The sequence below is a fragment of the Miniopterus schreibersii genome (assembly GCF_964146895.1).
Source record: "Miniopterus schreibersii genome assembly, chromosome: 7".
Taxonomy (NCBI): domain Eukaryota; kingdom Metazoa; phylum Chordata; class Mammalia; order Chiroptera; family Miniopteridae; genus Miniopterus; species Miniopterus schreibersii.
The window spans coordinates 6,191,075-6,203,762 of NC_138108.1; the positions used below are offsets into that span (position 1 = coordinate 6,191,075).

General features: G+C 42.8%; 1 protein-coding gene across 2 annotated transcripts in view; it reads left to right on the forward strand.

The window, feature by feature from the left end:
- SPHKAP (SPHK1 interactor, AKAP domain containing) overlaps positions 1–12,688 on the forward strand; it is an 83,619-nt gene that overhangs the window by 16,072 nt on the left and 54,859 nt on the right. For both annotated transcript variants that reach the window (XM_081143395.1, XM_081143396.1), the window contains exon 3: positions 5,068–5,173. In XM_081143395.1, coding sequence (XP_080999521.1) covers positions 5,068–5,173 — 106 coding nt within the window. The remainder of the gene's footprint in view (positions 1–5,067; positions 5,174–12,688) is intronic.

The following is a 12,688-nucleotide window of genomic DNA, read 5'->3' on the forward strand; positions in this document are numbered from 1 at the left end:
TTCTATTCCAGCATCCCATGAGTGCCCTGGGCACCCAACCCTCAGATTTTTTACCCTGACTTTTCAGGCTTCCTAATTTATAGCATCACTTCCACCAAAATGCAAACTCTGCTGTGCACCTTACCTATTTTTGCCATCAAATATTACCCTTGCTGTGTCTCACTCCATCAGGTCCTGCTACCCTATTCTAGTTTAAATGGCTTTAAGCCGTTAGCAGGGAACTCAGCATCAAGATCAGACAGAACTTCTTAGGCAGGCAAAGCTATCATCCCTGAAATCACAGATGGAGGATGCTTTTCTGTTCCTTTCGTGGAGGCCTAGGCCTGGCAGTGCTTCTGGTGACGCTTCTCAACGACCAAGTCCCTTCTCCTCGCAACAGGAGATGCCATCTAAGCTGCTGCAGCAGCCAGAGACACCTCCTCCTGCTAACCCTCACCCCTTGTCTGCATCGCTCTTTGAGCAGTTCTTTAGAAGTTAGCACATGACAAAAGCAAGCGGTGCTATGTAAAGATAGCATGTCACCTGGGAAGAGCGGAGACTGCGGTCAGGTTCAGCTAGGTTTGGATTCCGCGTTGAGCCATTCAATTAACAGTGAAACTTAGCAAATTCCTTACCACTGAGTCTCATAATATAATGAATATAATTGGCTGATAGCACTTTATGTGCTGTGATGCTATGAAGATTTGAACTGACAAATGTGAAGGTCTTGTCACAATGACTGGGGCAAAGAGGGTCCTCAGTGAAGTGTATCACCATTGACTGAGATTCTCTCCCTTCAACAACAACAAATCTTGTAAACTAAATAGTATTGGTTCCATTTAACAGATGAGAAACTGCACTCAGGGAGATTAATCAGCTTTCCCAAGGTCAAACTAGTAAAAGTGACGGGACCCCAATTCAAGCCTTCTAACTTCCAGCACATGGTGATATTTTCACACAATCATATGGCGTAAGGAATTTTTAAGTTTTTACCTATTTATATTAACTGTTAGGCTTTTCATATTCCACATTTGTTTAATGCGTGGAAGTTGTTCATTCTACTGGTCTTGAATATTGCAATTAAAATTTATAGGAGTTTTGTCTTGATAAAACATCACGACAGTTCTACTAATGGGTGTATATGGACTATTTCTAGCTATCTCATAGTTTCACTGACATTTGTATCTCAGGACTAGAGACTCTCACAGACAAAAGCATGGAGTAAGAATGAAAAGATCATCTTTGCTTTTATCTGACAATTAAAGATAAATCCTAAGATTTTTTAAGAGGAGCCATTGATTGACCCTACCATCTTTGTTGGGCGCTGACTAATGGGCAGACATGCCAGCTGTCCAAGTCAGGAGCGTGACTAAGGTGTCCTTGTCCACCTCCAGAACCAAATAACAAATTCACAAACAAGATCTAGCAATTTTAACTTAAGCCAGCTAGACTAAAACCCTGTTCTTTCAGTGTGAAATAAAGGGTGCCCTAAAATAGAGATCGATACATATTAAGGTTGAAAGGTAAAGACATATTTAATAAACTGTGATTTCTTCAGAGATTGTCTCCAAGAAGAAAATAAGTCCAGTTCTTTGCTCCTTGTATCAGTAGCTGGCTGGATAGGTTATGAAACCTTCTATGACAGTAGAATAGATCTCGCCCAACCCTAATCAAGTTATGTATCAAAGTGCTCTATTTCAAAATGCAGAGCAAATTTTTAAAATGTCAGGGACACTTGTTATTTGGAGGTCATATAATCAAATATTTTCCAGGCCAGCACTTGGACTAAAAATGAGTGTAACAGACTCACAAAATATGAGTTTAAAGGGGCCTCAAGTCCACCAATTACTACCCAGTGTAGCCTGATTTACAAATTTTTAGAAGAAAAACACTCAGATGTCTTGGTCATAGAATAGCAAAGAATTAGAAGGAACGTTAGAGGTTACAGTGGAAAATAACATGGGATAGCATTAAGAGAAGTAGGTCAAGTCCCAGGCCTGTTATGTATGGACTCTAATCCTTGGTTTCTCATCTATAAAAAGGGTATAGCTAAATGACTGTGGAAATACTTTGTAGAGTTCTAGACGTGCTATGCATTAAATGCTGCTCATTTTTGTTAGAAGTCATATAAAGAAGATTGCATAGCAGAGCGAAGCACTTGCCTGGGTGTTTGGGTGAAAGAACAGAAATAGTTGGAAGCTGAGGTAGTTACTGTGATGTATTCTCTACAAAAGTCGAGATGCAGCAGAATTCAAGGACATCATGAGTTCTGACCGTCCAAACAAATATACACCTAAAACTTTCTTAAAAATAAGTAAAGCACCGTAGGGATAAATAATTCAACAAGAAGCACCTAATGGTCTTCAGGTATAAACACACACTGATGCAACACTAACTTAGCAACAGTGGTGCGTATGTTTTCCCCTCACAGTGAAGTCATATATTTGCACCAACACTACTCGGAGGATATGAGTCTTAGAAATTTTCCCATAGCCTTCATCAAGAAAAGGGAAAATTAAAAAGCTAAGGCAGCACGTTCTCTAGCTTAATCTTCTTTCCTGAACAAGGAGCCTTAGTTTCAAAAGTGTTCCTTGAGGTCTTGGTGAAGCCTGAGACTGCGAAGCAGCATTTAGAGGCCCTAAGATTGTAAAACCTATAGTAGTGCTGAAATTTGTGAGCGCATTGCTTGCCATCGACTCTTGACTCAAAGCACTCTTCCAGCGGGGAGGGAGAAGAGAGCAAAGCTTACCCTTAAGACTCTGTTAAAATTGTTAAAATGTACACTGTGTTTGCTTGAACTGTGTTCATTAGAGCCATCCAGGGAAATTCTTTAAATTACCTCCTCAGATGTGGCTTATCCCACCATCTGTCACCACTGCAGAAAATTTAACATTGATTTCAAACACCCTTTTGCACATAATCTTTTTTATTTTTACTTTTTTAATTGATTTCAGAGGGAGGAAGGGAGATGGAGAGAAAGGTAGAAAAATCAATGATGAGAGTCATTGATCGGCTGCCTCCTGCACGCCCCCGACTGGGGATCCAGCCCGCAACCCGGGCATGTGCCCTGCCTGGGGATCAAACCGTGATCTCCTGGATCCTAGGTCGATGCTCAACTGCTGAGCCACACTGGCTGGGCTGTGCATAATCTTTTGAGGCCAACCAGGATGCTCAGAAAAATAAGAACAAATAGCTAATAAATACTAATGGAGCACTCACACTACCTAGCTGTTCTAGGTCCTAGAGGGTCCCTTCTCTTTCAGTACTTCTAGCCTAAAGGAACAGACAAATATTTCAAAATTATATGCCATTTTGACAAGTGCTCCAGCAGGACATGGGTCAGGGTGCTGTTGGAGCAGACAAGAGCAGTGTCCATCTCACACCTTGGGCTGGAGTGAGGGTGGAAATACAGAAGGGGAGGGTGTGAGCGCGCGCGCGCGTGTGTGTGTGTGTGTGTGTGTGTGTGTGTGTGTGCATGGGCCCTTGGAGGGAGGCTGGGGAGAAGGAGCCGCCTCCTTGACAGAGGGAGAGAAGGTGGGAGGGGCAAAAGGTGGTTTAAGTGGATAGAGGAGGAATCATCCAGGAGGGGGGAGGGTGATTGGGAGGAGTGTTCCTCAAGGAAGGAACATGTGCAAAGGCCCCAGGGCAAATGAGAGTAGGAATTTAATTTAGTATGGCAGATAAGTGCTTTTTAGCTTTCATGGGCATATGAGTTACCTGAGTTTAATGTCAAAATGCAGATTTTGATTCTGTAGTACCAGGGAGAGACTTGAGCTCCTGGGTGGCTAACAAGCTCCCAGGCGGTATCAGCGCTCCTGGTTCACAGGCCCAACTTTGAGTAACAACGTATAGAGAACTCAATTTCCAGGCACTGGACGCTCGTCTCTGGAGAAATAGCTGAATCTTCCCTAAGCCATTGTCGTTACTGATGGTGACCTACTTATTCACACCACCAGGAGCATTAATGGCTTCCTCACAGTGGCAACTCAGGGCCTTACTCGGAAATGACATTTTCTGTAAGGGGGACTGCTTCTCTTCCCTGAATATTTCTAAAGTCAATACTTCAAATTCTGCTTTTCTATCTTTTTTCCCCACCTCAATCTCCTTCCTCCTTGAAACCCATTTAGCAGTTGCAGCTTGAAACTGATCTGAAAGGATGTGCTTAATAAATATTGTCAACACTTGTCAAAAACCAAAGGAAAGTATCCCAGGAGAGAACTTGCAGCCTTACCCATCAGGAGCAAGTTAGAAGGCTGTACGGTGTCTTGGCATCAGCTCTCTTAATGTCAGTTTGAGCTCATGCTAATGAATGCATGGGTTTCACATTGCTGCCATCTCTGCCTCATCCTCAAGCAGCCAATGTTCTGCTTCTCTACAGACCAAGGACAGCATCTTTGCAAATACTCTAAAAAGTCCATCTGCATCCCAAAGGCATGGGAACAGACGGGGCTGTGTTGCACAGTCACCTACTGGAAACTCACTCCTATGTCACATGGTCTAAAAGATAAGCCTCTCTCCATATAGTTTTGGATTCAGGCATCACTGAATTGATTTATCATATGTTTCTGGGGACTAGAAGATGCTTTTGCTTTGAATATTGGTGCAGTGGAGTTGAATCACTTGTTATCAAGTAATGCACTTGTGATCAAGTAATGGCGCCAGGTGGGTACTGGACATACTGGGGGGAACACTTTGTGAAGTGTATGATTGTCTGACCACTCTGCTGTATACCTAAAATTAATACAAAATAATATTGAATGTCAACTGTAATTGAAAAATAAATTTAAAAGAATAAAAAGAATAAAATTAAATAACAATTTTTAAAGAAGCTATTAACAGAGCAGAAGTCAGGTAGATGCATTGCATCCACCTAAGAACTGGGCTGCAGTTTTATAGTCACAATAGAGCAGCTCCTAGTGGTTCCCCAATTACAAAAGTGAAGCCAGCACAGAAATAGCAGGCAGATCTGCAGCAGTCAGCCAATCTGAAAGATGATTTTTTTTTTATAAGCCCCGTTATGCTTCTTCCTTTCTGGATATGGAGATGGCTCACTGGAACGTGTTCTCTTTTGTGTTTTGGCATAAACAGCATCTCGGAGTCACCACTGATGTGTGAGGTCCCGGCAGCCCAGCAGGGCGGCGCCAGCGGCAGCTCGGGGGGCAGCCTGGGGAGCTCCATAACGGCCTGTAAGAAGGTAACCTTGCCCACCGCCACCTTCTGCTCCCCGACTGAACTTGAACTCTAGCGTGACTTTTCGAGCACTTTTTCTAAAGCAGAAACAACAAAAACAACAGAATGGCCCACAATTTGTTTGCAATAACCCCAAATGACATTAAAAGTGTAATTCATGGAAATAATCAGAAAACTCAAGTAGTTCAGAAAGATGACTTGAAAATAAGCCTCCAGGGCCACAGCACCTCAATCTTAGCCTCCTCCCAGTCCCTCTTCCCACATGTAGCCAAGGGGAACAGCTTCTTGGATCTCTGTTCAGAAAAGTCTTCACAGGCTTTGAATGGCTCACTTTATAATATTACACTCCTAAAGCCTGTATCTAAGAAAAATGCACGGTTCTTCTAATTTTGATATTTTCTCAAAGAGAAGGGTAGGTTTGGCTTATTTATTAGGAGAATCAAAATTGCACATATTAGACTACAGAATTTTGTGACAGTGGATGGACCTGGAAAGTATTATGCTAAGTGAAATAAGCCAGTCAGAGGAAGACAAATACCACATGATTTTACTTACATGTAGATTGAAGCCAGGGAAATGACCCATCCAAGTTGGAATGTAAGTTAACCTCTATGTTACTCTAATTTAATGAGGAGGAAACCCAAGGGGAAGTTTAATGTATGAAATATGATTCTCCAAAGTAATGCATTTAAAATGATGGAACTTCAGAATATTACAGGAAAAAATGGGAGAGGAAGTTACTAATAGAGAGTAGACACTAGAGCCGTCCGTAGTATCTCTTGAACTGCGTCTCACACAAACATTGCCTGATGTCCCTTCTTGTAAGACAGTACAGACACCATTGTTAAACTGAATCATGGAGATTTTCCATTAAATGAGCTCAGTGACTATAAATGCTGTCCTTTTACGTATGTTAAACACTAGGTGAAAGGTCTTTGTATCTCTTTAAAATAAATCACAATCTGTTATCTTTAGTGTGGCAGTTGGAGGTTGCGTAACAAACTTGAACTTAGATTTTAAAGGCCTGATTCTCTTCTTACTGTGTGATCTTAGGCCAGTGTTGTAACTTCTCTGATTCAGATGTCTTAGGGTTGGTGTGATGTGGAAGGTTTGTGTTTAAGCCCTTGGCACACGTACCTGATGATCAAAAATTTTAGTTGATTCCAAATAAATGATCTTTAAATAGGGCAAACTTTATTTCTATAGAATTTTAAAACTAATTTTAAAACTAATCTGAACACAACATGCAGTGTGCCTTCATTGTTGACTATCTGTTAGATTTTCCTCTACTCCGAAAGCATTTTGGTCAATGTCATATCTTCACAATAGCTGGACATTTTCAATCCATGCTTTACTTCGTGGTCTAAAGATCTGCTCTTTGGGATCCAGTAGAGCCAAGTCTGTGAGTAGGGTTTGTGCAAGAAAAGAATTGTTGAAGAAAAAGCAACACCCCAAATATCTTCTTATTGCGTCGTGTTAATGAAATTCACCTTAAACTTAGACTTATTAAAGGCAGCAGACTGAAAACACTGCAGGTTCCCAGAGGCAGAGTTTGATCTCAATATGACTCCTGATCAGCTCTTTGAAGTCTCGAGGGCATTCTTTGCCATGACTGGCCTCTTTTAAACTGACTTAAATTTGCTATCGACAGTGGCACAAGTACATCTAAAGAAACAGAATGATGTCCCTGAATGCTTCCTCTTATTCTGTAAAATACACTTTCATCTAAGCCTGTATCTTTTTGATGACCCATAATTAACTAAAGCAATTGAATTAATGTGCGCAGGCATGGGCATACAAACCGGGAGGCTCTTGCACAGTCTGAGCCATATCTCTGAAGACATTTTTATTAGTCAGAAATGTATTGCTCTTGGCAAAAAGCCTCAAATTTCAGGAAGCACACAATGAAAAATAACTGTAATATTCTATATCTATAAAAGCCGTTTCCTTTAAGGAAGGAAGAATTAAAAAAAAATAAAATTGAACAAATAAAATCAAAAACAAAACCAGCATAATTGAGCACATTTACCTTTTTATGCAAGGGAGACTCCAGGCTTTTCCCCTTGGAGTATAAAACACCCCCAGCTCTGGTCAACACTCTCCTCTGATCAAGCGACCTGGTGACGGTCCCCACGCCCAGCTGCTAATCCCAGAGAGTGCCCTCTCCAGATTTTGCTGAATGGCTGGGTGTCCTGCGTTATCACCATTCTGCAGGGATAATTGGAAGCCTTGGAGAAACAGGGAGTTTTTTTAAAAAAGAAAGAAAGAATTGTCTTAGTAAAAGTGATATTTGAAGAAAACGAATCCAGTAGGTCTAAAGGTGATTCCTTTCCGTAAGGAAGACTGGGATCCGGGCAGCCAGGGAGGCCTACTTGGTGCGGATGGGGCGGGAGGGAGGCCAGACCCGCGTGCAGACTCTGCTGAGCTGCCTGCAGAAGTCGAGGTCAGGAGGGCTCTGTGGCGCTGAGAGCTAATCGGAAGAGTGACTTCTGGCTGTTTAGGCCAGGATACCCACGCGTGGTGCTGCCAGTGAGGTCACTGGGGGGAGCTCAGGAGAGAAGCTGCAGAAGGAGGTCCATGGGCTCAGATTCAGCCCAGCTGCATCCAAAGAGCCAGCCACAAAATTTCCTCTAAAGGCAGTTTCCCTGAAACACAGTGACATCGAGGAGCCAGGGTTGCACCGAGGCCACAGTGCAGATAACTAGGGCCCTGGAGGGAACCGATTTCCTGTCCCCTCATCAGGCGCAGGTCGAGATGCCGAGGGTCCCCTCCTGCCTGTGGAGCAGCCCGACCCAGCTGAGACCGAGAGCTGGGCCGGCGCGGGGAGCTCATGCTTTGGAAAACGTCATTCGGAAGCCCTATGTGGGAACCTTTGTCTAAAGCTGCCAATCACGCTCAGTGTTCAGTGTGACTGTGATTCAGTTTCTTATCCCGAAAGTCGGCATGTTCCAGGGCTTCTTCGGGACACCGCCCGCCTCCCTTCGCTGCCAGCAGTTGCTGGGCAGTGTTTCAGGCTCCAGCGTCCCTGCCCTGTCGCCTACGGCTCAGCTTCCCGAGGGCCCTTTCGCTGTGTGTAAAGAACTCCTGGAAGAATCTCGCTGTGTCTTTTCTTCTCTTTCTTTTCTTTTTAATAAAAAGTAGGACTCTGGAAACCCAAAATAGCTTAGACCATCCTGTGGAACTGAGAGTTACGTTGTACAGTTGGAGCTGGGCAAACCAACTTTTTTCTGAATTCTTGTCATTCCCCAGGCCTCTGTCTTATGTACTAATATCTCTGGCCAGAAACTGAAGGGGTCTAACATCTTTTAAATATCTAGTATGGCACTCAACATTTTCTTACTATCTTTGGATATTTAAAGGAAGACTTACTTCCTGACACTAGCCTAAAGGCAGTCTCTCTTTCTTTTCAGCCCCCCATCCAAGAAGCCCTCTCAACTTTGTAGTATGGAGTAGGCACTATGTCCCCCCCAGTCCTAAGAGCACCCTCCTTTCCTGGATCCCACCCAGCTTGCGTTCCTGAGGAAAGTGCCCCTTTTCAGTTCTGCCAGTGTCTGAGTGGGAAGGAAGGGCATGGCCCCGATCAATTTGAACAGCCTCTAACGGGGCCCTCGGGCTCAGGAACCCCTGAGAATGAACCCCTCACTTGTGAGCTCACATTTACCAGGCTTATCTCTGTGTTTTGAGATTGACACCCCTGAAAGACCTCCCTACAAGGACTCATACTCTGCAGGGTGCAGAGCCTCCAAGAAGCAGGTGTGTCTGTTAGCAAACTGTGTGTCCATTTGCACACAACTTAAAAGGCAGTTGTTTCCAGTAGCTTCCTCCAAAGAAGAGAAAAGAGTCTGAGAAATGAGGATTACCACTTTCTTCTTGCCAAAGGCCAGAGGCATGCACTCGCACTGAAGTGACCCACGGTGGTTCAGTCTGCTGTCCCTCTGTCTAGGGGCAATTTTGCATGGCCCATGCTTTGCACAGCTACATAAAATCATCCCAGATCAATGGCAGGCCTCGATGCACGTTGCATATTTTCCTACATGCATAACTTGTCTTACACTTTGCTTCTCGTAACATTAAAAATCATGTCCTCCTCACATATCAACATATCAGCATTATACTGATTCTAAATAGCAATTAACCAACTGCTCTCTACTTCTATGTCTAATTTGATTGCTGACCATTTATAAATTATACTATACTGGCATTTCCTGAGTGTATCTGTTTTTGTAACTCTTGCATTTTGTGCTTGAGACTCAAACTCGGTTATCGCTTTTATGTGGGAAAAGCTCTGATCAGCTTTCAAAGCATTCCTCAGCCAGCTGGCACTTGCATGAAATGGCAAAAATAAATGAGTATGGCTCGAAACTTCTGAATTGTCCTCGGTGCTCTTATGCCATTCCTGTGACTGCTTTGAAATGCAGTGTTGTTTTCAGGATACAAATAATTGTGTGGCCCAGGAGAAACAGGCAGCTGTCTGAAGCGGTCGGTATAACTGCCTGGTTCACTTCTTGCCACGTCAGGATGCACAGGTGGCCCGGGCTGACATTTGAAGTCTCTAAATTACATACATGGGACATGGGCAGGGAAATGATTGGGGATAAAGCCTAGAAAACACCTAAATTGGACATAACACCATACTCCAACCATTGCAGCTTAATAAGTATTCATGAAATGATTAACAGGAGAGAGCTGAATTAAGACCTGCCTTGAATGCCAGGCCATAGTTTGGTAATAATCCCATAACATTGTGGGCTTGATGACAAAGAATATTCTTTCTTCTGTGTTTCCCAGGGCTGAGCCTAGGGTCTAATAGGACTGGAAGGTGAATCACTCATGCCTGTTGAATCAATTAGCCAACTGAGGTTAAGATCCTGGGAGAGAATTAATAACAGCAGCAATCATATTCATAAGAATAATAACTGCTATTTGTTAACACCTGAAAAAATCAGATCCTTCATGCATTTATTATTTCTAATGTCCACTAGAAATCCCTTGTAGTGAGGGGTAACACCACTCTCATTTTGTTAATGGGGAACCTGAGTCCCAAAGAGGTTAAGTGACTTGCCTGAGGCTACACAGTTAACTAAAGAAAAAAAATGGAATTTGAACCAGGTGGACCAGGCCACTCTATCCCGGGGTCAGTGTGGGAGGCAACCAATCCATGTGTTCCTCTCACATGGATGTTTCTCTCTCTCTTTCTCTCTCTCTCTCTCCCTTCCACTCTCTGAAAGCAGTGGAAAAAAATATCCTCAAGTGAGGATTTAAAAAAAGAAAGAAAAGTGTAAGATATTGCAGAGGGATTTTTTTCTTTATCGTTTAGGATGTTCGTGAAATTTTAAGAGAAAATGTGCCATTATTATTTCAAACTCGGGAATGCACAGCGCGCTCCTTATTAGCTCTTCATCTGAAATAACTGAACCTGCTACTGAAAATAGCAGCTAAGTAAATGAGCCATGAGAGCCTGCTGAGTTTACCCTTTCCCCTCAGAAAGCGACTCTCCGTGGGGAGGTTATGTTCACAAGGCTGCGGAGCCCTTACATTCCCAAGCACATATTCTCCCTCGGGCACCCTTCTTTCCTAATGCTTGGCCTAACCCTAGGCCCAAAGTGTTTACAGGTCACTCTGCTTCACACGTGCTGCCAGTGGGCCCCCGAAGCTTGTGTGGCCCTTAGTGCACGTTGGAAAGGAAGGGGGGGTGAACGGGGGGGGGGGGGTGAGTGACCGGATGCTCGGGGTGGGAGGCCCCTGCACACGGCTTGATTTATTGCTCACAAGGGGCAAACTGAGGCTGGGAGCTCGCAGGCGACTCTACTACACAGACAGAAGGATCGGGGCTGGAACTCAGCCCCCCGGCCCCCCAGACCAGGCCTGAGGGAGAGACGGATAAATGCATAGACTGGGATGGGGGGAAGCCAAGAAGGAGAAATTGCACAATTTTACCGATTGTAGTGGACACTGCCTGACAGGGCCTGGGGCCAGAGAGCGGGCTCAAACCCCAGCTCTCCCCTAAGTGGGCCAGTCATTAACTGCTCTAAGCCTGGGCACAGGGAGTAATCATTGCTACTGTAGCCAGTGTTTACTGAGCCCTTGCTATGTGCCAAGCACTGCTTTTAAGTACATTAAATATATTAGCCCTTAAATTCTACCTCATAAGTCCAGAGGTTTAGTTCATATAATGTGTATTGTCTGAATTATTCCAGAGTGTTCTCAATAAATGTAGTATTATTTGGTCAATAATTAAAGAATATGAGTTTTAAATAATAATCTCTAAATATTTATAAAATATAAGGGGGAAACTTATTTTAATTATTAATATGATCAGATATATATTATAAATTAGAGGTAAAAACTATTTTATGTTCAATTATTTAACTTTAAGTAATAATACCATTTAAAATAACAATTTATTATTTTAAACTATTTTAAAAGAACAATAAATAAGCACATTGCATGTGGACTCGCATATTTTATGTAACAAAACATTTTAGTGAGACGAGCTAGGGAGGTTTGCCTCTGCCTTCATCCCATTGCTCTGTCGCAGGCCATGGTGAGAACTCCACCGAGGACTCATGAGGCCTTGAGAGTGAAAAGGGAAAAGAGCATCTTACTATTATTGTAAAAATCAGCTGGCCACCAGACCCCCTGGAAGATTTCAGGGACCCCTCAGGGTCCCACTCACACTTTGAGAACCACAGTTGAGTTGAAATCTGTAGGAGAGCTGAGCAGTGCAATTGCCAGCTTCGGGCCGCAGCGACAAGCCAAGTTCGCCCCTCAACCTGCTCGTCCACAGTGTCTCTTTACACTGTTCTGGGAAACAATGATGAAAATTTGTCACCGCTGAGTAATAATAAACATTGAGTGGGAAAAGATTTAAAGGTAATAATATCACTTGGCTAGAACAAAAAGTGTTATAGAAAAATATGTCAGAAATATATTTGATTAGCTCACTCTTCAGAGACAAAAACTGATGTATTTTTATCTTTACAGAATGACAATCCGTTGTTGCACAAATGAAATGTAATTGAAGTGTCATTCTATTTTTCTGGCATTAACCAAACTGATTAAATCTGTTCTATTGCTTAGGTGAAGGAACTTGTCAAATATTAGCAGACATGTATCCTAATAAAGTAAAGGGCACCAGGAGAGCATTGGGAATCTTACACAAAATGAGAAAAATTGTGTAAAATATTTATGTAGTGTTTAGACATGGAAGAAATGGAATTGTTTTATTATTTATGAGGTTGCATCTTCAAAATACTTTGGCTGAGAAACATAGCTTTTCTTCCTTGTTTTGACCCAAGCCCAGAAATAAGGTATTTGTAAATCATATTTGGTTCTGTTAAACCACGTATTCAAGTGTGGGTTGCATTACCATATTATTTCTAAATGGAAAAAATGCTGGCTGTAATGCAGTGTACTCCTAATCATTTAAAACTTAACTGGGTACCATAGGTGTTCTGAAGAATTGGGCCCTATTTCACAGGTAAGTTACCCAAGCGGAAGAACTGAAGAATGATCATTT